The 24,781-nt window shown below is 42.8% G+C and overlaps 1 protein-coding gene across 1 annotated transcript in view; it reads left to right on the forward strand.

Annotated features, from left to right (window-relative positions):
* LOC117937522 (cadherin-6-like) overlaps positions 1–24,781 on the forward strand; it is a 63,721-nt gene that overhangs the window by 17,099 nt on the left and 21,841 nt on the right. The window contains exons 2-6 of the mRNA XM_034861546.1: positions 3,698–4,086; positions 15,417–15,711; positions 17,889–18,008; positions 21,335–21,502; positions 23,504–23,691. Of these exons, the coding sequence (XP_034717437.1) occupies positions 3,850–4,086; positions 15,417–15,711; positions 17,889–18,008; positions 21,335–21,502; positions 23,504–23,691 (1,008 nt within the window). The 5' untranslated portion in view covers positions 3,698–3,849. The remainder of the gene's footprint in view (positions 1–3,697; positions 4,087–15,416; positions 15,712–17,888; positions 18,009–21,334; positions 21,503–23,503; positions 23,692–24,781) is intronic.

Raw genomic sequence — 24,781 nt, forward strand, 5'->3', positions numbered from 1 at the left:
AGTGCTCCTCAGGGACGGCCGAGCCCTCCATACAGTCGAAGCTTTAGCTTTCCACAGTGACATTATGAAGAAATCTATCGAAAAGGCTTGCTTCCCAGTGCTGGGGGACTCTAGGTAGAAAGCTTCCTGAGTCCACCCCAGAGACCGACTGGTATTTCCAGCTACGCTAAAGCCTACAGCGAATCAATAGCTCAAAGTCCCACGTGCTCCTCTTCAGCGTCAATTAAGTAAATTCATAAAGTCGAGTGCGCTGGGAGTTGGGGGATGAAAATAGAAAAGGAAATATTAGGGAGAAAGCAGGAAAAAAGCATCCAGTCATGTAGCAAATTTGGATAGGAAACAGAGCTTCTGCCATGAGAGTTGCGGCTTAGAAAAAGTAGAGAGACTATTTCTCTATGGGCGTTATTAAGAAGTCTGACAGTCCATCTCACTTTCCCCTGCCTCCATCAGCACACGAACTGTTGACCCAGGAGTCTTTATATATTTTTTTTCTCCCTGTGCTGAGCCACGCAGAGGACACATGCAAAGTGACTTGCTTTCAGCAAAAAGCCCTGCGATAATGCATATATCAGCTCAGGTCTATGCAAGCAAAGTAGCCAGTGGCAGGGGGATGGGATGTGGAGGCAGAAGGGTGGGGGGGTGCTATAAACTGCAACGCATAAGGGAAAAGAGAAGACGGGACCTAACCCCCAGCTTCAACCGCACTCAATGTGCTTCATAAGGGGAAAGCAGGGCATGCCTTGGCTGCCTCTGGAAGACAGGTAGCGTAATGGATGGGTCAGTCTCCCAGACTGACTGCTGACGCTGCTTTGACAGGACGTTTCTACCTCTCCTTCACTCCCTCTCTCCCTGTTTGCCTCTTAGTTTTGTCATGGTAACTACATGTGATTTCAAAAACTTTTAGTGTTTAGTTTTGTGAAATACTGCAATTCCCATTCACCATCACATCTAGAGGGCGTAAACAAACACTAGGATTGGAATTTGAGCAGTTTGATGTCATTTGGTTTTACCCAAAAGCTCCAAAGTCATTTCAGAAAGCAGACATGCAATAATCCGCTCTCAATACAAAGAACATAGAAAAGGGTTTTTTTGACACAAAAGCAACCTGAGCAGCGGACAGTTTTGCAACTAAAGAGGTGGCTCTTTTTTTTGATTATTACTCATCTCTTTCAAAAATGGATAAAAAAATGTATGGACATTCTCTATTTCTAGCTTATCGGATGCATATGTTTGCTGTTTTTCCTCTGTTCTATTATTGTAAGCTTTCAGACAAAACAAGCTAAAACATTTTCAGCTGCAGCCCTAAATATAATGTACACATATACAAGTGAGCTACTGTGATAACAAGCAAGTGAACCACCTAGCATGCTACTACGCAAAGCAATGTACATCACAGCAAACTGTTCACCGGTAAATTTTGGGATGGGACTGTAGAAGGGCTGCACGATATGAGGAAAGTATCTAATTGTGATTATTTTGACTGATATTGCGATTGCGATATGATTCACGATATTGAAGGGAATTATCATGTTTGTATTATTATTGTCATTTTCAGAGACTTATATTAAATCTTAAAGAATTAAAATGACAATAGTGTGATTTTTGTGAGGATCTGTACCATTTAAAGATTTTTTCTGTAGTCTGTAGGATAGGATTTGTAGACTGGGACATCTCTGCAGCACCACAATAATTCATCCAGAATGGTTTGACACATATGTTATCTTTTACAAATATTGCACCCCCGTGCGATTTGGATATTGCACTAGTCCATATTGCAATTTTGATAAAATCTGGATTAATTGTCCAGCCCTAGGTTGTAGGAGTGAAAGCAACAAAGAAAGTGAAACTGTCCTTATGGACCCCTTCCAGTAGAACAGACATAGTCAAAAAGCTGAAAACAGACAACTATTTTAAACTGAATCCTTCTTCACCGCAAAGTGTTTGACAGCGTGGAAAAGGAGTGAAATATGCAGCTACTGTATTTTGTTTATCGAGGCAACAAAGACACCCAGCCGACATCAAAACCCCTGTACAAGAGCTGCTCTAAAGCTTTCCCACTCGATGTGGTGAGACATCTGTTTGAAAAAAGCTCAGCGGTTGTTCTGTGACATTGCTTGATAGTTCTTTATTTTTTGTGGTATCAGATTTTCAGATACTAAACCTAGTGCAGGTATCCAAGACAGAATTGTGGTATTGTGACAGTACTACTGCTTCCACACCCTTTACCCAGCCCCTTTCCTCTCACTCATCTTCCCTCGCTCCATTTCCCCTCATTATCTTCAGTCTGTCTGGCTTCGCTTCTGCATGCAGGTCAGGGTAGGTAATTCATGTCCAGAGACATTGTTTTCCCCTTCTCCAACATACTGTGTAAGGAAAGCCGACCAGACTTGCCATACATTCGAGCTAGACTGCCCCCTCTCCCCCCACCGCCCAATGCCTCCTCTCCCTCCGCCGGCGTTCTGAGAACTAGCGATATGGAGGACCGTGGCAGACGCTCCCCAGCGGACCCACTGATAACCCTCCTACCAAACCCCAGACGAGAAACACTGGCGGCCTGGATATCGCCCAGCCGGAGAGGAATAATGAGAACAAAAGCAGAATATGTGGCCTTCTTTCTCTTTCTTCCTACCCCTCCTTCTCCTCCACCTCCGTCCTGCTCTTTTCCTCTAGTTCCGCTCCTTTCAAATATTTGTCAGCGCATTCTGCGTTGGCCTTCAGAGGATGGCGGACAGAAAAAAAAGGGAAAGGAGACGGGTGGGGGAAATGATTGAGAGACGGAGAGACGGGATATTCCACTGCCCACATCAGGGCCATCTCTATGGTTTGCTAAACAGACATTTTGTTCAGTATCTTTACACTGATCTCAAGGTAATAAACTGGGGTTGACATTGCCCAGGGTCTCCATTGGCATTCTGCTGGGTCTGATAACAAAGTGTGCCGAAGCAGCTTGTATAAAACGATAGAATGGGCGGCTCCACATTGAGCCTTGCACTCTATTAGATGTTGATTCAGGGGCTTAATGCCGATAAAGTAGCTCTGTACATGCTCTACAAGATGTAAGCCAATACATTGATGTGTAATATTTCTAATCTGATATTTATCAGGTTAGGCAGCACTCAGCCTGCCCATCAATCAGATGGCTGACAGTCAACATAGTGTATGTGTGTGCACATGACATGAATGTATATCAGGTCTTGAGTGTACCGGAATGTGTGGATGTGTGTGCGGTAGCAGAAATGCCATCCGCTGTGTTACAGATTTCAGATCTGCTTTCAGCTACGGCTTTTATCCTGTGGGCCCCAACTCGTGCCTGTTTTTTACCTGGAATTTTTTTTTTCAAAATTGTCTGCCTTAAGTGTGCATAGTAGTTTCATCTTTATTCAAATATAAATGTAAATGGATTGTTCATATATAGTGCTTTTCTAGTATTAACGACTACTCAAAGCACTTTTACATCATACAGGAACCATTCACCATTCACACACATTCACACACTGTTTCGATTTCAATTTCATTCTTTTTATGATTCATAGATATTTATCCCTGTTGATTGAAAAAAGAATCTTCCGAAATACTGGAACTGCACTGAGTTGGTCTCAACTACAGGTTATGAAGCAAAACAGAGCTTGTGCAGTAACAAAATCGCTGTCTTCCATCCCAGTATTGACACTCGTGTTTTTCTCTGTAAATATTGCAGGTGCTGTTTGCCGCCCCATGTGAGTCCTAGGAGCCTTCCCCGCTTCAGTAGATTACAGCATGTGGACCAATCCGATACTCTGACCAATAACCACTGGACACAGACCACTGAGGTGGGGGGGAGAGAAGACCTGAGATTTTGGTGGTGTGGCCATGGATAGAAGGAAGGTTTGCGTATTGATGGTGCTGTGGGTAGTGGCCCACATCAGCTCTCCAGGGCATGGCCTCAGGGCCCTGCGAAGGACTACAGGGGGGCGGAGGGGGTCCACAGGGCTGACGGGACAAGACGCCAATGGAGTGCCGCTCAAGCGCTCCAAACGAGGTTGGATGTGGAACCAGTTCTTTTTGTTGGAGGAGTACACCGGGACAGACATGCAGTATGTCGGAAAGGTAATAATAATAATAATAATACATTTAATTTGTATAGCGCTTTTCCCAAGCTCAAAGTCGCTTAACAGAGGTAGTTAAAGAGCATGCTTTCTCTGTTTTTCTCTTTATTGGAAACTCACAGCACCAAGATGCTACACTAGTTGTAGACTAGGGATGTCACGGGAACTGCTGCTTTGGTACCAACTTTATGTCAAATGTGACGGTACTCATTCTTATACAGGTAGCTGGGGGATGCAATCCTTCCGGACCTGACGGGGGCATTATACACGCCTAACACGTTAAAAATGTTTTAGACTTCCGTTAAAAGGCTGAGCAGCCCAAAAAAAAGGCAACTAGCCCCTCATTGGCGTGCACGGCTTGACCACATTCAGCTTCTTGCTTTTACCATACATCTTATTCACAACTTCAGCTGGAGCTCCCAAACCGCAAGTCAGTCTGTTTCTCTCTGCTGTTAGGGTTATGGTTAGTCCAGGTTCCTCCACGGCGCTGCGGAAGAAGGTCTGCCTAGAGCATTTTGGGATGGAAGAAAAATGTGCTCTGGTTTATTTCCAGTGCTTTTAACCAATCACAATCGTCATGACCGGCACTAAGCACCCAACAGATCCATGGTGCTGCTGCATGTGTACGTTTAGAATTGTTTTAGTTGTGCAACAGAAAACTCTGATTCGACAGATAGTCTAGCTAGATGTCTGGATTTACCCTGCAGAGATCTGAGGACCAGGTAACCATAGTCTTCAGAAATCCAGCGGAGATTAAAATTTCAAAACAAAGAAAGCAGAAGGTAGCTGACATCCAGGAAAAAACAGTGTTCTCCGGCGGAATTTGCGGCACTCCCGGAGCAATCCTGGAACAATCCCGGAACAGGAATGTTGCCTATAATAACAATAATAATAATAATAATACATTTTATTTATGGGCGCCTTTCATAGCCTTCGACAGTTAAAAAGGCACATATATAATTAACACTTTTAAAAGATTGAAATAGAAAAATTTAAATAGAGCAAGCTAGCCATCATTTTGATTGAGAGAGTACCGTGTGGGGTAGGCTTTTAGGAAAAGGTGGGTTTTGAGGGAGATTTTAATGGTCGAGACTCCGCATTATCATGGAACCCAAGCATCTTCTTGGCAAGAATAGCATTCATACGTTACTATTGGCCAGGCGTCCATGCTGGCGTGAAGTAACAGAACCCAATTTGTTCAGGTCCTGTCGCCTGACTATTCGGCCATCCTAACGTTAACTACTCGAGGTCAATGCCTAACACCAACCAATCCGGCTGCTTCTCAGGGTAGGACTTGCCTAGAAGTTGCGTGGGATCCACATAACAAGACACTGCCTAACGTTAGCTCTTATAGCTGACAAAAACTAACTTCAACCCTTGTTTAAGCAGACCTCCATGACGTCCAATAACTTTAACCAGACCAGTTCTATGTGAAAAACAACAACGGCAGAGAGAAACAGACGTAACTAAACATGCTTCCTATCTGGGAACCCTCAGGTGAACTTGTGAAAGACGTTTCCGTACGCTAACGTAATACCGGGCTTTAAAGCAGTGGGCTGTGGGGTCCGTGTCCATGTAAATTACGCTCTCCTTGCCCCATCCACTCCACACCAAAACACAAAGGTTGTAATGGAAAAAAAACAACACTGAACAAAGAGTGACATGACATTAAGTATTAGTATTATTTTCTTCTTGTTTTTACACTCCATGAGTTGGACTTTGGTAGGGAGTATCGTGTACTTTTGTTTGTAAAATGTAAATGTGCTGTATTTATATAGCGCTTTTCCAGTCTTAACAACTGCTCAAAGCGCTTTTACATCTACAGTGAACATTCACCATTCACACACATTCATACACTGTGGCTGGGGCTGCCGTACAAGGTGCCACCTGCTCATCAGATAAACATTCACACACATTCACACTCCGATGCGCAGCACCGGGGGCAACTCAGGGTTCAGTGTCTTGCCCAAGGACACTTCGACAATGACTGCAGGGGCGGGGATCGAACCACCAACCTTCCAATTGGCAGGCAACCGCTCTACCACTGAGCCACAGCCGCCCTGTTTGTATCGGAACAGAGTACTAGGTTTTAGTTATCGTGTCATCCCTGTTGTAGACTACGGCTGCTCTTCATACCAGTGATGAACACACACAGTGATACATATGCTGTGTTATACCAGTGATCAAACAGCAGCTCAACAGATGGATCAGCTCATCTGATCTGTAACCAGTTTTACACACAATAATTAAATATCACATGGATAAGGTTGGGGAGATTCCTAATCTTGTTTCTTTGTTCTATGATCAGAATGCTTCCTAAGTCAAATGTTACTTTATTTAGGCAAAGTTCTTGCATAGTGGCTTCTTTAATACTTTGAAAAGGTGTTGGGTATCTTGGGTATCATGATGAGACTAGCATTAACAAAACACTTGGAGTATTCATCACAGATCACATAAAACCACAGACATATACAGCAATATCTTCTTGCTGAGTTACAATGGTCGGTTGCTTGTCGGGTAGATGCTGTACATTGGAAGTTGTGCCATGAAATTGCATGGAAACCAAACACTTTAGAACAGTGACTCTGTTGTTTTTAGCAGGAGTTCAGTTGGGTCTCATTTAACTAACAATGCATTTGCAGAAATGTTTCTTTTCATATTTTCTGACCCATCTAAAGTCCAGAAGTCCCAGCTCCCTCAGAATATGCAAACTCTTTTAATCTGTTTTTCCATTTCTGATGGCGGTCTGTTCAGAATGAATACAATAAGTACTCAGTGGTGTGTGAGCAGCTGTAACCACCCACCACAGTTGAAAAGAGTAAATAAAATACATTCAGGCACGTACAGAAAGCTCAAACGTCATCATTCCTTAGAAAACCTCCGGTATACTTGCTACGCTGTTACATTGATAAGTGAGTTCTACGAAGTGAAGACACCTCGGCTGTAAGCACCTGACAAAGATATTTGCATAAAAAATAAAGCAGCAACAACCATCTCACACATTGTAACTTTGAAGGCGGAGCATCAAATCTACAGCTTTCTGTCTCCTTTTCAGTCTCTCTCTCTCTCATTCTGTCTTTTCCTGAATGTCTATTGTGTGTTTAATCTTCTGGGATTTGTTATCCACAACATGAACTTTTTTACATGCCGACATTTAAAAAGTTGTTATTTGTGGTCATTTAAAAAAAAAATATCTCATTATGTACTGTCTTGTGTCTTGTCCATACATATTTATGAAGACAAACTTCTGTATTTTTTTAAATCCTTCCCATCCTTCAATCCAAATAAATGCACATTTAAGCAGATTTTGTTCTTGCATATTACAATCAAACAAATAATCTGAATTTATGATAGAACGATTTTATATAACAAGTTTCTATAATAGCACTGGGGCTGGGGGGGGGGACAAATATTGGCTGTGCCTTCTGTTAGTAGTCTAATGGAGTTCTAGATAACGTAATTATCCTCTTACAAACTCAAAGGAAAATATCTGCTTTTAATGAGAAGCTGCAACATAAATAACATCATGTACATGAGTGCATCATTCTGTCTCCAAGAATACAAGAATCACCCCATCATCGGAGACGTGACATGATACTCCAACTGGCTAATGCTCATATATCGGACTTCCATCCATCCATCCTCAGGCTTTGTTTGCTGTTGGCTGTCCAATATATTTTGTGCCTACTGTCAGCTCTGTGGCTGCTTGCACGACGTCAATTCCACTCACATCAAGCCGTCCTTACGCGGCAGTCTCGCCCTACAGAAAAATATGACTTTGTCCGAAGGTATTATTTGTTCAACAAAACGAAAACACAGTGTCAACCCAGATAACATTGGGGGATGTACGAGAAGATGGGCCAAATAAAGCTTGCTTTACATGCAGCGGAAGTCAAGACATCAGTCTCCCTTTCCGACCTACTGTAATTGAGGCGATTGTGAAGTGTTGTGGCAAGGTCAGGACGACTGAGGAGGAAGAAAGGCTGTTTTGTGCGAGGAGTTGAATGGGGCTAGTGCTTTGCATTCCCATCGTGTGTCCATGGAGGATAGAGTCATCCAACCAAATGAGATTCTGCAACATGCATCCTCCCAGAGTGGGGGTTGACTTTCAGCCGCTGGTCTAAAAGGATTACAACATTTCGTACGGTTTGAGCCGAGCAAATACTAAGAATAACAACAACAAAAAGTTGAAAAGAACAACAGATACAGAATGAATGAAGATGAAAAGCAAGTACTGAGCATGATCAAACCGCTTTGTCTTCAGAGAGTGGTGACTGATGTGCCACTCGTCCTTTTAAGCTTATAAAAAGACTAATGGCAACAACAAAAAAAACAATTGATTATCTGAGTGTGGTATACATTTAGAGAGCCAGAGGCTGCTGCTAAGAGCCTGAAGACGCCATTAAGGTATCAACATTTAAACACCATACTTAATCATGACTCTGAGCGCTTGTTGCTCTCAACCCCACCCTACCCCACCCTACCCCCAAGTACATGCAGCTGGGCACTTCTTCTCATTGTCAGCTCACTAGCCAGTTGTCACATTGGATTGCGTGACGTAGATCCTATCTGATTGCAATTACTGTTTGTTAATTGCTTGATAAAGTACAAGTGATGAATGAAGCCCTAAAACGAATGAATGGCTTTTGAGTTGAACACTCAAACATAGAGAACAACCATCTGCATCTGTATCCTGAGGTGTAGGCCGTGTTCTCACACATGTACTGGGTCTGAAGAAAAACAAAAAAAAACACTACCAGAAACACAAAAGGAAAGGCTTTTGTCATTGCAAGTGACATCATGGCAACCAGAGAACACAGCCTGGAACAAAAACACTTTTGTTAGTGGTGAAAAAAATGAATTGGAAATAACACAATGGCAGGTTATTATAAACAAGGGAGCAGCTCTTGACACACAGTAAAAGATAGAATGATGAAACTACACTTGAATTACAACATCCCGTCTCCAGTTATTTGCTAAACTCAATCTCCCCCGGTTGCTTTTTTCCCCCTTTTTTTCTTTTTAGGACGGCTTTATCGAGTTGTGAAGTGCTAACAAATGAAAGTTTAATCTTTCCTGAACAAGCGTAACAAAAGCTTTTGGAACAGGAAGGAATTAAGGGAAGCAATCGAGATGAAGGGGAACAGGAGACTCTGGTGGTGTCTTGTTGTGGAACTGGTTGGCTGCTAATCTTGCTAATCGTGCTGTATTGGCCAATGATTTTTGTATTTTTTTTTCCTCCTGCAGAAGGGGAATCGTACACTGCCTCTCATTAGCAGGCGAGCTGCATACAGGCCTTGCAGGGCCGCGGATGTCACCGGGGGAAGAGAATGTTTGTTTATTTCATTATTTCTTACTTTACCAAAGGGCACATATCCACTGAAAATGGTTAATGGCCTGTGGTTTAGGAGTGTTTGTGCTCTACTATCATATCTCATAAAGTATTTACAGCCCCTGATAGGCCCCAGTGGTTCTTGGTCTGCTGGGTAGACGCCTCAACACAGTCCCTAGCAAGTAAGCAATGTTCTCTGTATGTGCACAAACACACCAGTGTGCACGCAATACACACTAGCCTCCAGTAATGGGCTGAAAATCAGAGGAAAATAAAAAAAGGCAGATGAACACAGACATAATATTCTTCCCAGTCCTGAATGACTCAGTGGTTGAAGCGACCTGGGGGAAGGACTCAGGCGTCTCATGGCAGCAGAGTGGAAAGGTGCAGGGATGTGTGTGTGTTTGTTCGTGTGTGTGTGGGGGAGTTGAGGTGATTTTTGGTCTTTGTTCATGCTCCCCCTGTTACCAGCTGCTCACCTTGGCAAAGAGGCAAGGAGTTTGCAATATGGCACAGGCCTGGCTGTACTCGCTCCATGGCAACCCCTGCGGTCTCCAGCGGCGACCTGGAGCACACATTGGCAGTGTTCGTTGATTAGGCGATAAGTTTCTGCTTGTGCGCTGGGAGGGGGCAACTTCAATTGCGCGGTGACGAGGCCCGGCAAACATCTGTCTGACAACGTTGCAGGGGAGAAGCGATGTTGGAGCGAGATACGCCGACATAACCACAGCACCTTGCATTTGTTTCCATGCTATCACCTGCCCACTGCGGTTTCAAACACCCGTTGGTTTTGTCAGAGGGAGATTAATTGATTTTTCTAACATCAAATTTTCAGCCTTTGTCTCTTATCAAGAAGTAAGTTATATTTAAATTAGGGGTGAATGGATATGATATATTTTGTTCATTTGTCATTTTTTCAATATTTCCTTTTAAAGGTCCCATGGTATGATAAATTAACTTTTTTAACATTGTTCCCCCAGCCTTCCAATGGTCCCCCAGTGGCTAGAAATGGTGATAGGTGTAAACCGAGCCCTGTGTATCCTGCTCTGCCTTTGAGAAAATTAAAGCTCAGATGGGCCGATCTGGAATCTCTCTCCTTATGAGGTCATAAGGGGCAAGGTTACCTCAACTTTCTCTGCTTTGCCCACACCGAGAATTTGGCCCACCCATAAGAAAAAGCGAGACATAATGGCTTGCAAACGTGCGAAGCATGGCAGTTGGCACCCTCCACCTTGCCCCGCCTCTCTCCTTCTCCATAGCATTTAAAGCTACAGACTCAATAATGGCACATACTAAAGAAAGCTCATTGTGGGACTGGCTCTAGTGGCTTTAATACTGCACCGAGGCTGAATTTTGGGAAAGAGACAGCAGTTATGTTATTATGGGCCTACTAAGGTATATATAGAAGCATCCAAAGAGCATCATGTCAAAGAACCTTTAAAGTAAGAAGGACATTAATAAAGAAGAAAAAAATCCTGCAAGTAAATAATATTTCAGCCTCTTTTCCATTTTATTTATCGTTTCTCAATTTACCTTGATTTTAGAGAAAAGTGTTTGTAATAGTCTCCCTACACAGTTTTAAAAAATGATTTGAGAAAACATGACTCAAGGACACAAAACGTGTAAAAAAATACAAGACACTGAGTCTAAAATAAATAGCAGAATGTATAGTTTGTGTGTAATTATACAGTACTACTAAAGTTGGTAAAAATCCTCCAAATTCCCAGAACCAAAAATGAGGACATGACCTCGGCTCCAGCCCAGCAGCAACGTGAATACAAACTGTTGAGAATTGCCTCTAATTAAAAGATAACATGCTAGAAATTATGCACGGGACACAAAACAAAAGATGTCAGATGCCCACAAGAGAGAAATATATGCTAACTGACATTTCACCTTTAAGTCTCTTCAGCTTCGACCAAAAATCTCAAGTTTACACATCAACGGACATTTGATAGGCTATTTTTGTACACAGTCTGAGGCTACCATCTGGCTACATAGAGAAGGCAGCCAGTTCTCGACAGGCCAGGACACAAGGCCTTAAAGGCTAACTGGCTAATTGCCCTAAGCAACCCATTTCCAGTGCCATCTTTTTGGCCTAACTCATAGGAAGCACAAATGGCGGCCAGATTAAGTCTGCACTAACATTTGCTGCACTTGAAGCGGATTAATTTCACAAACAAAGATGGCTCGCTTCGAAGTTCTCACGCACAGATGTCTGATGAGTACCACTTCACTTCTCAGCCCACTTTAAAACTGCAAGATAAAGAATGTAGGAATAGAAATAAATATCACCACCTTTGAAAAAACACCAACCATTGAAAATATTTTGGTATCACTCGGCAGAGAAGGCTAATGGAGTGGAAGGTTTTGAAATACATAGCATGTCATTGATGATATAACAATAAATGCACAATAGTTTGCTTCCCAACTGATTCATTGCCAAGACAGGATTTCCTGCAGTTTCGCCTTAGAGCCTTATTTCAAATCAACTTGTTAGAAGGATTCTCTGAATTCAAGTTTCATTTTTCTTAATTTGAGTGCAGCAACATTTCCTTGATCTTTTGCCAAACAAGATTTAGGCACTGATTATTAGAAAGGCATTAAAATAAGCCTGTTGCAAACAGTTTGAAATAGTTTGGCACTGCAATGGCAGACTGTTTCACTCAAATAGGTAAATATGTTAGGGAAAAACACCTATGTGACTTCTTGCTGAGAGTCAGATGAGAAGATTAATACCATACTCATGTCTGTACGGTAAATATGAAGCTACCACAAGCTGGCTGTTAGCTTACGTTAGCAACAAAAGTGAAGTAGAGAAAACAGCTAGCTTAGCTTTCTCCAAAGGTCCCAAAAACACACTACCAGCCCTTCTAATGCTCACCAAATAAGGCATATCTTATTTGTTTCATCCATATGTAACTGTGTAAAAACAACTTTATGCTAAGCTAAGCTAACCAGGTGCTGGTTTCAGCCTCACAATTACTGCACTCTAAGAAAACAATCTGTAAATCAATTGAAAAAGGTTTTGGCTTCTCGTTACTTGGACTTTGCCCTTTATTTGAAAAATATAATGTGTGTAGCTACAATTAAAATACAGAAGGTTTTCTGTTGACTATATAACATTGTATCATACAAAGCTGCTGAGTTAGTAGCCCTCTGAAAGCAAAAGAAAATTAAAAAATGTAAGGAAAAATATGTCTAAAAAAGGTTGCAAAAAACGCAAAATGCAGTTGTCAGAGCGCAAAGTATGCAATTTGAAATGTGAAAAACAAAAATACTACTGTATGTGAGTCACAATAAATGGACCAATTTCTGTTAAAATAAGCAGACATACAACAGATATTTTTTACAGTGTGCATAGACATAACTAACTCTTGGCAAGAAAGCTTGTAAGCTTATTTTCCAAAATGTCAAACTAGTCTGTGAAGAAAATAAGGATTTTAGGCCGCTATTATAGACAAAATGACTTGATAGGATGGAGATTTTCTTTTACAGTGTCCTCTTCCTTTACAAATAGACCAGCAGTCCCAGTGTTAATAGATATAGCGTCATGCTCTCTGCCTTTTTTTACGATTTGGTACCACAGGAGGGCAAAGGAGAAAAGGCTAGCTATTGATGCGCCAGAGCTTCTTGGTGACCATGCTGAATGCACATGTGGCTTTCTTTTCTCCCCCATGTGACAGTTTAATTGTATTTTCAATATAAATTGATCAAAGGGCCATTGTGAATGTACGTTGGGCTGCCACATTGATTTCTGGGGTGTTTTTTTTTTTTTCCCCTCTTAATTTGAGTAGAAGGGCAGCAGTAAATTCTCCTCGCCAGCAAGGTGGGCAACTGGGAGGGACGGGTCACTGCAGCAGGCGCTGCAGTTCGATACTCTGAGCTGCCTTGTAATATCATTCAGGGGAAAGAGGAGACACTCTTCAGAACCACAAGATCTCTCTGTTTTCATAGAAATGATAGCCGACACAGCATATGTCACACTGTCTGTCTCACATCTCAGCCGAAAAGGAGAGGACTCAACGGTTATTAACTGAATTGTCGTGCCGGCAGAGATAGGCAGCTTGATAGACAATTATAGAAAAGGACATTGCAGCTATAACAGCGGGAGAAAGATAATAATGTTGAAGTGGATTGTTTTCAGCCAACCAAGTCTCTGTTTGGAAGCACGTACTGTAAAGCAGAATAGAAAACAAATACAATTCTGCAGGATATTCTCCTGGCTTGGTTAGACAGAGAGAATAAGAAAGAAAAAAAAAAAAAAAAAACAAGAGTTGTTGTGACCAGAATTCAAGTGGGTTAATGAAACAGTGCTCCACTCTAGATCCTAATCCGAAGATGCTGAAATTCTGCAACACACTCATCGAGCTCGTTAAGACAGAAAGAGAAGGAAACGAAAACTGTCATTTTTTACCAGCATTCAAGCAGGCGAACAAAATAGTGTTAAAGATGCTAATCCACAAAGCTGTTCATATCACACGTGCCAGCTTTGCCCTGATAAAACAGCATGAATTAGTAAAGCTTCCGAGCACCTGGGATGAAAAGCTTTTTAATATATGATGAGAAGGGAGACTTTGCAATGTGCGCCCACGTGACCCTGCTGCAACGCACAATATCCCCCCTCAGTCTGTCCGCCCCCGCAGAGCCAAGAACGCCAGTAAACACAAAGACAACTTGCGCTCAAAGAAAAATACACATTCGAACTGTCAAAATTCAAACGTGCCGGCTCACTTGAGTTAACGAGGTGTCAACAACGGACCTCAGAATCACCCAATAGTGCCGGCTTATCAGGGTAAACATTCAGGTGGCGTTTGCCTCGGTTTTGTACTTTGCAAACGTGCCCTCTTTTTGGCCTTTACCTCCCCCTGCAATTATTAACATGTCCTTGGTTATTAAACAGGGGGGGAAAGGGAAGTAGGCAGGGAAGCAGTGGGAGGGGAAATGACTGGACAAGCTTTTGATGAGTTCTCAGAGATAAATATGTTGGGGGGATTTGGTGGTGGAATTAAAATGTCAGCGCATGCTAAGCTGCTGTTCATGCAGAAAAAAATTAAACGGGAGATAGAGGGGAAGAGAGAGCAAATAATAATGAGAAGCACTACAGACAAGTGGACTCTGGTGGTCCTCTGGCATGATGGTCATGTTGCAGATCCATTAATGATTGGCAGGCGGCCGACGTGCTTGCACTCACGCTGCTACTTTGCAGACTTCAACACACCGGCATTCAGTTCCACAGTACTGTGAAAATGTCACCGTGGGCCCCGAGGTAAAAAAAAAAAAAAAAAAGCATAATGACAACCTGCATGTAACAACACCAGTAAATGCAACATTTTAAACACTTCGGCTCTGTGTTTTCTTCTTGGCAGGATGTGAATTTCACCGAGACAAGGTGAAGCCACGAATGTGCATTGTGATGACTCAATGACAGTTTACTAAAGAAGATATGAATCTGTTAAATATCACCAAACACACTCATCAAAGCTGTCAGTGTGTTCTTTGCCAAGGCCCAGATTGGTCAGATCACTGATGTGTGCACGGTGTATCAGAAAATACTGAAGTGAATTTGATTTTGTTGACATTCTGGGTACAAAGTGTGCATTGCTGGGAGGTTGGTTATTTTATTTTTTTTGCTCTGCACTTCTTAGAGATCACCTGTCAATCAAACAGTGCAGCCAGCACTGTGATGTTGCTCCATTTTCTTGGACTTTATGTACATAAAGTTCCTGTTCGCTCTGACTCTTTCTGTTCATGCCAGCTAGGAGATACTTCCCTTAAAAAGGGCTAGCTGACACTTTGTGTTCATTAGAGTAAATTAAGCAAATGTGAAAGCTTTCATGGACCAACTCGTGACTCATTGTTGTGCTATAACAATTAGCAATAGAGCGCTGCAAAGTGGGAATTTATTAAAACAAAAATGCCACAAATTGTTGCCTGAAATTGTTGTCTTCGGTGCTGCAGGAACCAACATTATTATATGTGGGTTTTTTTCTCCACAGCTTCACTCAGATGGAGATCGAGGAGATGGAAGCGTGAGGTACGTTCTCACCGGGGAGGGAGCGGGGTCCCTCTTTAAGATAGACGAGAAGTCGGGGGACATCCACGCCACCAAGAGGCTGGACAGGGAGGAGAAGGCCTACTACATCCTCCACGCCAAAGCCATCAACCGCTTCACCAACGAGGCGCTGGAGGGTCAGTCCGAGTTCATCATCAAGATCCACGACATCAACGACAACGAGCCCCGATTCACCAAGGACCCCTACATGGCCAGAGTCCCTGAAATGTCTGACATCGGTAAGTTCTTATTCCTCGTATCATTATTATTATTCCTCATAATCTTTGAACTGTCCATAGTGTGTGTAAATACCTGCACTGTAGGACTGCGTGATCATTGTTAATTGAACACATATCATGATATTCAACTTGACAAAAAATTCTGGGCAAACTGTTAGTATGAACTTTTTTTTTAGTTTCCCATGTTTTTTATGTTTTGTTAACCCTTAATAGATAAACACACAAAAGATGGATCAGTTCATAAGTAATAACCATAATAACAATATACTGTAGACAAAATGAATTAGTAATACTATGATGGTGTGTATACAGCAGGCAAAGGGAATTGTATTTAGCGTGTTAAGCCATATTTATTGATCATAAAACACACAATGTTTAGGTGTTTACACAAATGAAGGTGTGTGTGTGTGAGGAGCTGTATTAGAAGGCTTACGATATTCAAATAGGCTAGAGATGTTATAAAATGCCAGTCTTACTGGATCAATGGGACTTTATCAATGATAATAATGATGTAGGCTCAACAAAGAGCGCCCTGCTAATTAAATGAGACTAGGAGCTGTTTTATGACCGGAGAATTAACAAGGTAAAGCGTCTCTATGACGGTTCCAGCACTGGTGCAGATAATCTTTTAAATACAGTATTGTATACTATCTTATTAAAAACAGACTTTCATTTAACGACCAGCACTGTCAGCTTTGTCATCACAGTAAATAAATGCAGATTCCACTTCTACAGTGGACTGTAGAACTTTAATTCACCTTGTGCTTTGGCTCTAGCTTGGTCTAAAAGTACACAGTTGCCTCATGTATATAGATCAACAATACAACTAAGGCTTCTAATCAATACTTGCATGAAAACATGGTTTGAACTTTCTTTTCTGCTGCGGCGGAGCTTCAGGGACTGAGGGACATCGGTCTTGCAGCCCAGACATGTGACAGAGTTGTCACTTGGTTCAGCAACCCCAAGAGAGAGGCCAGCACTTATCTAAGGGCAGCACGGGTGCCCATGGCAACAACCGAGGTGTGATGTCACTGCTTGGCAGAGCATGTGTTCACGAGTGACTGCGTCGAGACACTGTCCCTTTAAATGTGACATCCACTTTGAGTTTTATTATAGTCTCACGGCTTTGACATTCTTCTCTCGGACTATCGGGCTGGGACGACATTGACGCGCCCCTCCTTTGACAACTGAACGATTACAGTCGAGCTAATTCCCTCCCCTTGCACCAAAACTGCGATAAATCCGGACTTGTTTGTCAGAACATTCTTTTCTCAAAAGCTTAAAGTCGACGTTGAGATGGCTGATGTGGATCAGTGATATTTTCTAAAAAGCCGCCATTTCAGAGAAGCCTCTTTGAGTCTAATTCCCTAGTTAAAGGTATTAGTGATCAAGGTTCGGTGAACTTTGCTGAGGAATCCTCCTCAACTTTCACTTACACCAAATCAGACAGCTGTGGTCTCTCTCTGTCTCTGCTTTTTGGTCCATACAATTTCTTTTTTCACACAATATCCTTTGATTTCAAAGGACGGAAACACTCCTCTCACCGCTTACAGATCATAGCTGACATCAAATTAGAGAAGTTTCATGGGGTCGTTATCCCATTGTATTGCACAATTCTATATTTATACCACATTGCCATTAAATATTTCCACTTAATTAATTTTCTTCTGCATGTAATGAGGCAACACTTTTGGCCCCGCAAGGCGCCGTTTGGGAGGTAGCACTTGGCTAACCGTTTCCCTTTGTTCCACTGAAATAGGGCTTCAGCCTCTCTGGAAGAGAAAATGGATCACAGTCGTCCGTCTGCTATCAGATATTTGGCTTCTTAGAGACACTGCAGATCTGTGGATGCACTAATAGGCTTCTTGGGGTTTGCAAAGAGCCGGTATTGGTGCCGCTTGTATGCTTAGAGAGATATACTTTGAAAAATACATTAGGACTTATCGATTACCCGCCTAAATCAATCATGTATAAGGGTCTAATTGGCTGAGGAATAAAGATTGGTTTGGGTAATGCAAAGGGACAGAAATTATCAGTCACATTCTGCATGAGTGTTATTGGAAGAGGATCCGACACCTCATCAGAAGGTGCATCAGCTCGACCAATTATCCAGCAGGCAATTTTCAGCAGTATTGAAGAGTTAATCTAAATCATTGTCATGAATCTTCTTTCCCCAGGCACCTCTGTGATTCAGGTGACAGCCATAGACGCAGATGACGCCACATATGGGAACAGCGCCAGGGTGGTGTACAGCATCCTGGAGGGGCAGCCGTACTTCTCTGTGGACCCAGAAACCGGTCAGTGTCAGGTTAAAAAGTCAAATCCACCCCAAAAAGCACTCTTAATATACTCAATATATTGTAAAGCTATTGGTGGTGTACTTGCATGCCTCCATGTTGTTGCTATTCCTTTCTAGTGTAGAAAGTGACATCTAGTTCACTGCAGTTTTTCTACAAACGGTTGTCTGTTCCCTGAAGAAACAATCCTCACTTTACGAGAATCAAGTAAAAGTAATAACCCCTTAATAAAACTTTAAGACTTTAAAGTGGCCTCATGTAACTTTCCGTTTGTGTTGATTCTAGCGGCCGCTGTGGACAAAGGCAATAGTGTTTTTACCGCACCTGCTGTCATAAAGCTCTTTGTTAGCGGTGTTGTGTTGCTGAGTTAGCAACACAGACGTCATTTACAGGGGTGGGGGGGTAGGGGGGCAATAAAAACTGTCCAGCGCGCCCCCCCCCCCCACACACACACACACACACACCAAATCTGTTACAATGTCAGTTACATAGTTAAAGACATTTGCACCATACCTTGATACAGAAAAGACACAAATTGTTGCAGAATATTGCTGACATGCTCAAAATTCAATTTTTGCTCAATAGTGGAGATCTCATCGCCGAGATTGACTCAGGTTTCTGCTCAGTGTAACTTTCCTTTTTAGCTTTTAGTTGTTCTTCATTTGATTTACTTCTTTTCTGTGATGGCCCCGCCCCAAAATCAGCCATAACTACAACAGATAACTTCTAAAATTTGAATACAATTAGGCCTATGTAAAGAAATCTCCAGCTACCCTTTACCTGTCTGGAAACGCTAACATAGGCTCAGTGTTACATTGAAATCAAAACAAAACGGGAAAAGTTGGACCTGTGAAGAGGCATTAATAAAAACGACTTGTTTGCTGTTACAGGTTATTTAGGAATATCACATGAACAATTACACAGTTCTAATTTTTTCGTAGCGTTGAGATCTTTCCATCTCAGCAGCAGTGAAATCTCATCACAGAACATCAAAAGTGGACATCCCGTCTTGGTGTCCTTCAGAATGAAGAGACAGTGGCTTCTTTGGAGATACACTAGAATGTTGCACCCATACAAGGAAAAATCCATCAAAAGGCAAAGATTAGAACGTCTCCTCACTGCGTGTAGCCTCAGTAAACCTGCATGCACTGCGTCCACAAAGGATGTTTGCTTTCTGAATCATGCACATAACTCCTCAGTATTTATTTAGTGGGAAAATCATCCATCCTTCAGCTCTAACAATGCTATTGCCAATGCGCTCTCCACCTACGTACAAGTTTACACCCTTTCATCTGGAGATGGCCATTCTGGGAAAACATAACCAGTCGCTGAGGCAGAAATAAAGGAGGCAAGCCGTGCTTCTACCAAGAAAGAAAATTAAAACAATGTATCTCATAATAACTCTCTGAATGTTGTGGGTTGTACTTACACCAAACCAAAAATACCAACATGTCTGCGACCTCTCGCAAGCTGCGGGGCGAGGGGGATTTGTTGTAAAGAGAGTGGCAAATCACCAACCCTGAAAATCTAGTTTTAATCATTAATGTGCGCTTTGGAACACATCCCGTGCGTGTCTTTTTTTCTTAAACAAAAGGGAAACGACAAAAAAAAAGCCATTTGCAGATTAGCGGTGGGATTAACAGTAATATGGTTTATCCCACATGTGGTATGTAAGCTGACATCCCCTCTTACACAAAGACATGCCTGGACATCACATTATACGCAGGATTTGTTTCTCCTCTTCTCCTCCCTGTGTGTGTGTGTACTGTAGTCATTAAGCAACAACAAAGGTAGACAGAGATATAGAGCGGGCATGATGCCGTTATAAAGCGGCTATACGTTTGCCGTGGCTATAACGATCGCTGTTCTCTTAACAGTGTGCTGCCTGTGAGATAAATTGCACATCGTTAGGACTGGGAAAAAAAAGGATGGTGGAAGTTGCATTGTGTCTGCATTTCGTTTTCAAACCTAATATGTACGGGGGAGAGAGAAAAGAGCAAGTTGGAGGGCCATTAGAACATCGTAGGCCAGTGTGATCTGCGCCTGAGTGATGCACCACGTCAGCCTCTCTTTCTTTGTTATTTTTTGACATGCAATGAATCATCTATTCAGACTGGAAGTTTGTCAAAGCAGTTTATTACAGTAAGGGTGAAATTTATTTTTTCATCTTTATTCTCCTTCTCCACATCTGTCTGCCTGCCTCTCTTAAGAGCGGCTCTGATGGGAGATGGAGCACACCTTTTGTATACGCTGCCAATTACTGCTTCACTCAGCCTCCGTCCTGACTCCAAACTAGAGATCTAACGTGTCAGAGCGCCGAAGTAAGCAACTGCACAGCACTTGAAAGGCTGAATATTAACAGTCTTAATTTCAAAAAGAGGAGGTAAATGATGCCGAACGCGTTTTGGAAGCGAATGTAACACGAAGAAAATTCAAGGAATACGCTGTGGCCCCTTTGGTCCACTCACCGGTTAAATTATGAGAACACAGACACCAAAATGTGCTCCTGTGTGACCGCTGAGCTCCATGCCGCTGCACTTACTCAGCGAGAGAACTGACCTTTCAGTAATAAAATGTTCCTCGTAGTTCAATTATCTGGCCTGTAGATGCATGAATCTGAAAAATGAAATACCATTCATACGATAGAGCTTGATGGCAGACTTTTTAAGGGCTAGTTCAGAGGAGTACATTGAAGTGAAGATACACGCGCAGTCCACTCTTCTGTGTATCATATGGCGGGTTGAAGATTGTTCACAAACCTGCCACACTGGAGATGACTATTTATTGGCCCTGTTTGAACTGTACATATCCTAACTGAATTCACTCATAGCGCACACACTGTATTTGAAGCTAATAACTCTTTTCAGTATCAATTCCCGATTATGATTATTGTTTTAATGAATTAGTTCATCATTTAGTCTAAAAAAAGATCCCAAAGTCAAATGCTCATTATATTTTCTTGCAGCTCAAGGTTTTACCTGATCAGCAGTTCACAGCTGACAGATGTTCAGTTTACGTTGATGTTTGACTGAGAAAAGCAGCAAATTGTCACATTTTAAGAGCTAAAACACAAGAATTTCTTGGCTTGAAAAATGACTGAAAAGATCCATTGAATACTTAAATATTTGCTGATTTATTGTCTGTCCACCACACGTAGTTTTAAGCCAATTTTTAATTTTTTTATATATATTGAAACAAAGCAAATGAAACTTGTGATTGATTGGGCTGTATAAATACACTTGACTAGATCAGACTGTTAAATAACCAGATAGATGGGTGCTCTTTTTAAATGAACCCTCACTATCAATGGGTGCATTTCTCCTCAGGACTGATCAAGACAGCTCTGCCTGGCATGGACAGAGAAGTGAAAGAAAACTACCAGGTTGTGATCCAGGCTAAAGACATGGCCGGACAGATGGGCGGGCTCTCGGGCACCACGACGGTCAGCATCACCCTCTCTGACGTGAACGACAACCCGCCACGCTTCACCAAGAGTGAGTACAACCTTCTGGAACTCACACACATTGACCAATACGTAGCCCATGAAAACCACTTGTCAGTGTGAGCCGGTGCCAAGTAGGCAGCCCCCATCTGGTGTCAGTTTCAAAATGAATTTGGATTATTGCAGGGAGCTCTGGGTTTCGTGCGACTAAGGCGGCACTCTTAAAGGCAGCGAATAATTAAATATAGAGCCATATGACAGAGCAAAGGGTCCTGCAAAGTGCATCAGATAAGCCCTGTAATCCCTATTAAATGAGGAGAGTACATTATCTCGGTTTTATCCCCCTCACTCTTCCTCTCTCTTTGTCCATCTCATGTTAGTAAGTCTATCTTCTGCTGCCTTTTACTCCTTGAAACTAATGTTCTCAATTCAGTGCTCCAAATGTCCTTGGTGCATTCCCCCCCTCTTTTTGTTACCCCTCTCAGTCATCAATCATCAGTCCTCCCGTTCTACTCCCTTCCTGCTCACTTTCTGTCTGACACATTGTCTCCTTTTCTACTCTTCCCCCTCCCCCCTCCTCCCACCCATATCACTTCCTCTCGTGCATCTGGCAAACGGCGATGGCGGCCCGGATCATATCGACAGATTACTGCTATTGTCATGTCCCCCCCCGCCACCAACGGCAAGACACTGTCATCTCAGCCCCTGAACCAATGAATGAACAGTGAGAGGAGGGAGGGAGATGGATACAACAGGGATAGAGGAGGTGACAGAAGGGGAAGATAGAGGAGGAAGAAAGAAGAAGAGTGATTCAGACGACAGAAAGGCAGCCTGTGATGGAGGGAGGGGATGGGAGGTGGAGACAGAGAGAGGGCAAGGTTGAAAGAGGGAGAAAGAGGAAAAGATATTGTAATGGGACACCCAGAGGAGGTAGAGTGTCAGGAAGCGATATCATTGTTGTCTGCCGGAGTGATGCTTATTTTTTTCTACCCAATGCTAAATACTTGTTAGCCTAAGGAAACCTTCTCGCAGTGCGTCGCTTTCTTCTGTTTGTGTGTGAGTGAGTGAATGAGTGAGTGAGTAAGTGAGTATGTGTGTGTGTGTGTGTGTGTGTGTGTGTGTGTGTGTGTGTGTGTGTGAAACCTGCCGACTCAGGCGTTGCCAAAACACTGTCAGCATGTTTTATTAGTGTGTCAGTGCTGTTTGTCTCCGCAGGCTGTGTGTATATCACGCCCGCTCCCTCCCGCCGTCCAGCTATTTATTTAAGCATACGAGATGCAGCTGGGGCCGCCGTGGCCGACAGGCAGCCATCAATTTTCCCGCCTCAAACCAGGAAATCATCTTCCAAACTAAAAAAAAAAAAAAGAGGAAGAGGCAATTAATTTACGTTGAGTAAATTGGCCTAAAATTTATGTTACATCCTAAACTTCTGAGTGGTGAGTCAATACCGCTTGTAGCAACTTACGCGAAAGGCCAAATGTCTGTTTTGAAAATGAAATATGTTTTACCGCATATGAAATGGCTGCTCCACAGCTGATCTAAAAACGTTGCAGCACTAAATCTCCCACACGGTTTCCCCTTTTCACACACTCTACCTCTCTCCGGCTGCCTTGTATATTGCTGCTCACCGATTGGCTCTGACTCACTTTCTCCCTGACTTGCTCTCTTGTATTCCTGCTCTCCGCTTACACTCTTTTCTTCTTTCACTGACAGGGTCATAAAAGGTATGCAGGTTATGACGCATGTTTTTTTTTTTGCAGGTGCATCGTCCGTGTCTTTGTACATTAATCTTGGGTAGATTTAATGGCTTTATTACTTCTTGATTATGCTTTTAATTGTGTTATAATCTCAAAAGATTTGCATCTTTGTGTGGAGTACTGGAACTGGAGCATGAAAAGAAATACCAAGGGCATGACCCCAGTTGTCGTGGCCCCGCTCACACACTCAATCTCTGACTCACTTACACTCCCAAGACTTTCCTTGTTGTAACTTTGTCTTGTTTTTTTTAACATCTTTTCATGCAAATCACAAAGATACAATTCTTTCTCTCCAGCCGTCTACGAGTTCAGAGTGCCCGAGTCCACCGAGCTTGGGTCTGTGGTGGGAGTGATCCAGGCTATGGACGCCGACATCGGCGAGAACGGCGAGATGGACTACAGGATCATTGGGAGCGACGGCCCCGGCATGTTTGATATCTCCACCAATAAAAGCACGCAGGACGGTGTCATCGTGCTGAGGAAGGTCAGAGACTCTCCGCTGGTGTTCTGTGAGGCGTTATAATGGAACACACTGCAGTCCTAGACAAGACCCGCCCTTCAGTAGCATTTGCGGTCTACGATTGGCCAGGCTTCCATGCTCGTGCGGGGCAACGGAACCCGATTTGTCAGGTCCCATCCCCTGGCCAATCACCTATCCTAGCCTTAACCCCCGAAGACCAACGTCTGCCCTCAACCAATCAGGCTGCCTCGTAGGGCGGGTCTTGCCTAGAACTGCAGTATGATCCATAAAAACCCTTCTGTGAGGGTTGTTATCGGCAATAGTGTGGTTTTCAAATCTCATGTTTTCTCTTTGTCAGAAATACAACCAACAGACGTATTAGATATCTGCTCAGCCAAACAAACTCACTTAGTTCTAGTAAAGAAGTTGCTCATCAATAGTCAACCTTTTTCCGTCATGCCATGAGTGAGCATATTTCATGATGCACACGGTGCACAAAGTTTTCAACGCAACAGCAGGATGCTGTCAAGTTTGTTACCTTGCTGAAGAGTTGGAGGTCTGCAGCCCGCAGCTCTTCATCTAACAGCTCCCTGTGGCTGCTCCTTCTTTTTCTGCAACCCTGCAATGTTTAGAACTGATTCGCTCGAAAATGACCATGTCTTGTTTTGTGGACATATTTTCGATGAGCGATCACAGTAGACGCTAACTGCTGTGACAAATGAGTTTCTGTTGACTGGTTCACATTGAAAGCCCCCCTGTGTTTTCAGTTGAAAACCTTTATATGAAGCAGAAGCACACATTTCCAGTGAAGTGTATGAAGGCAATTTGAATACCGGGGGACTCCAGCTATCAATGAAAACTATTATATACAGCAGAAAATAATCACAGAATATGAATTCATTGAATAGATGAACAAATAATTTACACTCTTTATTGATCCCCTATGGGGAAATTACAATTTACACTCTGTTGTTATTACACACAGGCCTGAAATACACACAGGCTCAGGTCCTTTACGTGCACTAATGGGAGAGATTTCAGAGTGAGTGGGATGCAACTGCTGAACAGGCGCCCTAAGCAGTTGTGGGGGGGGGGGGGTTTCGGTGCCTTGCTC

The sequence above is a fragment of the Etheostoma cragini genome, chromosome 22 (assembly GCF_013103735.1).
Source record: "Etheostoma cragini isolate CJK2018 chromosome 22, CSU_Ecrag_1.0, whole genome shotgun sequence".
Taxonomy (NCBI): Eukaryota; Metazoa; Chordata; class Actinopteri; order Perciformes; family Percidae; genus Etheostoma; species Etheostoma cragini.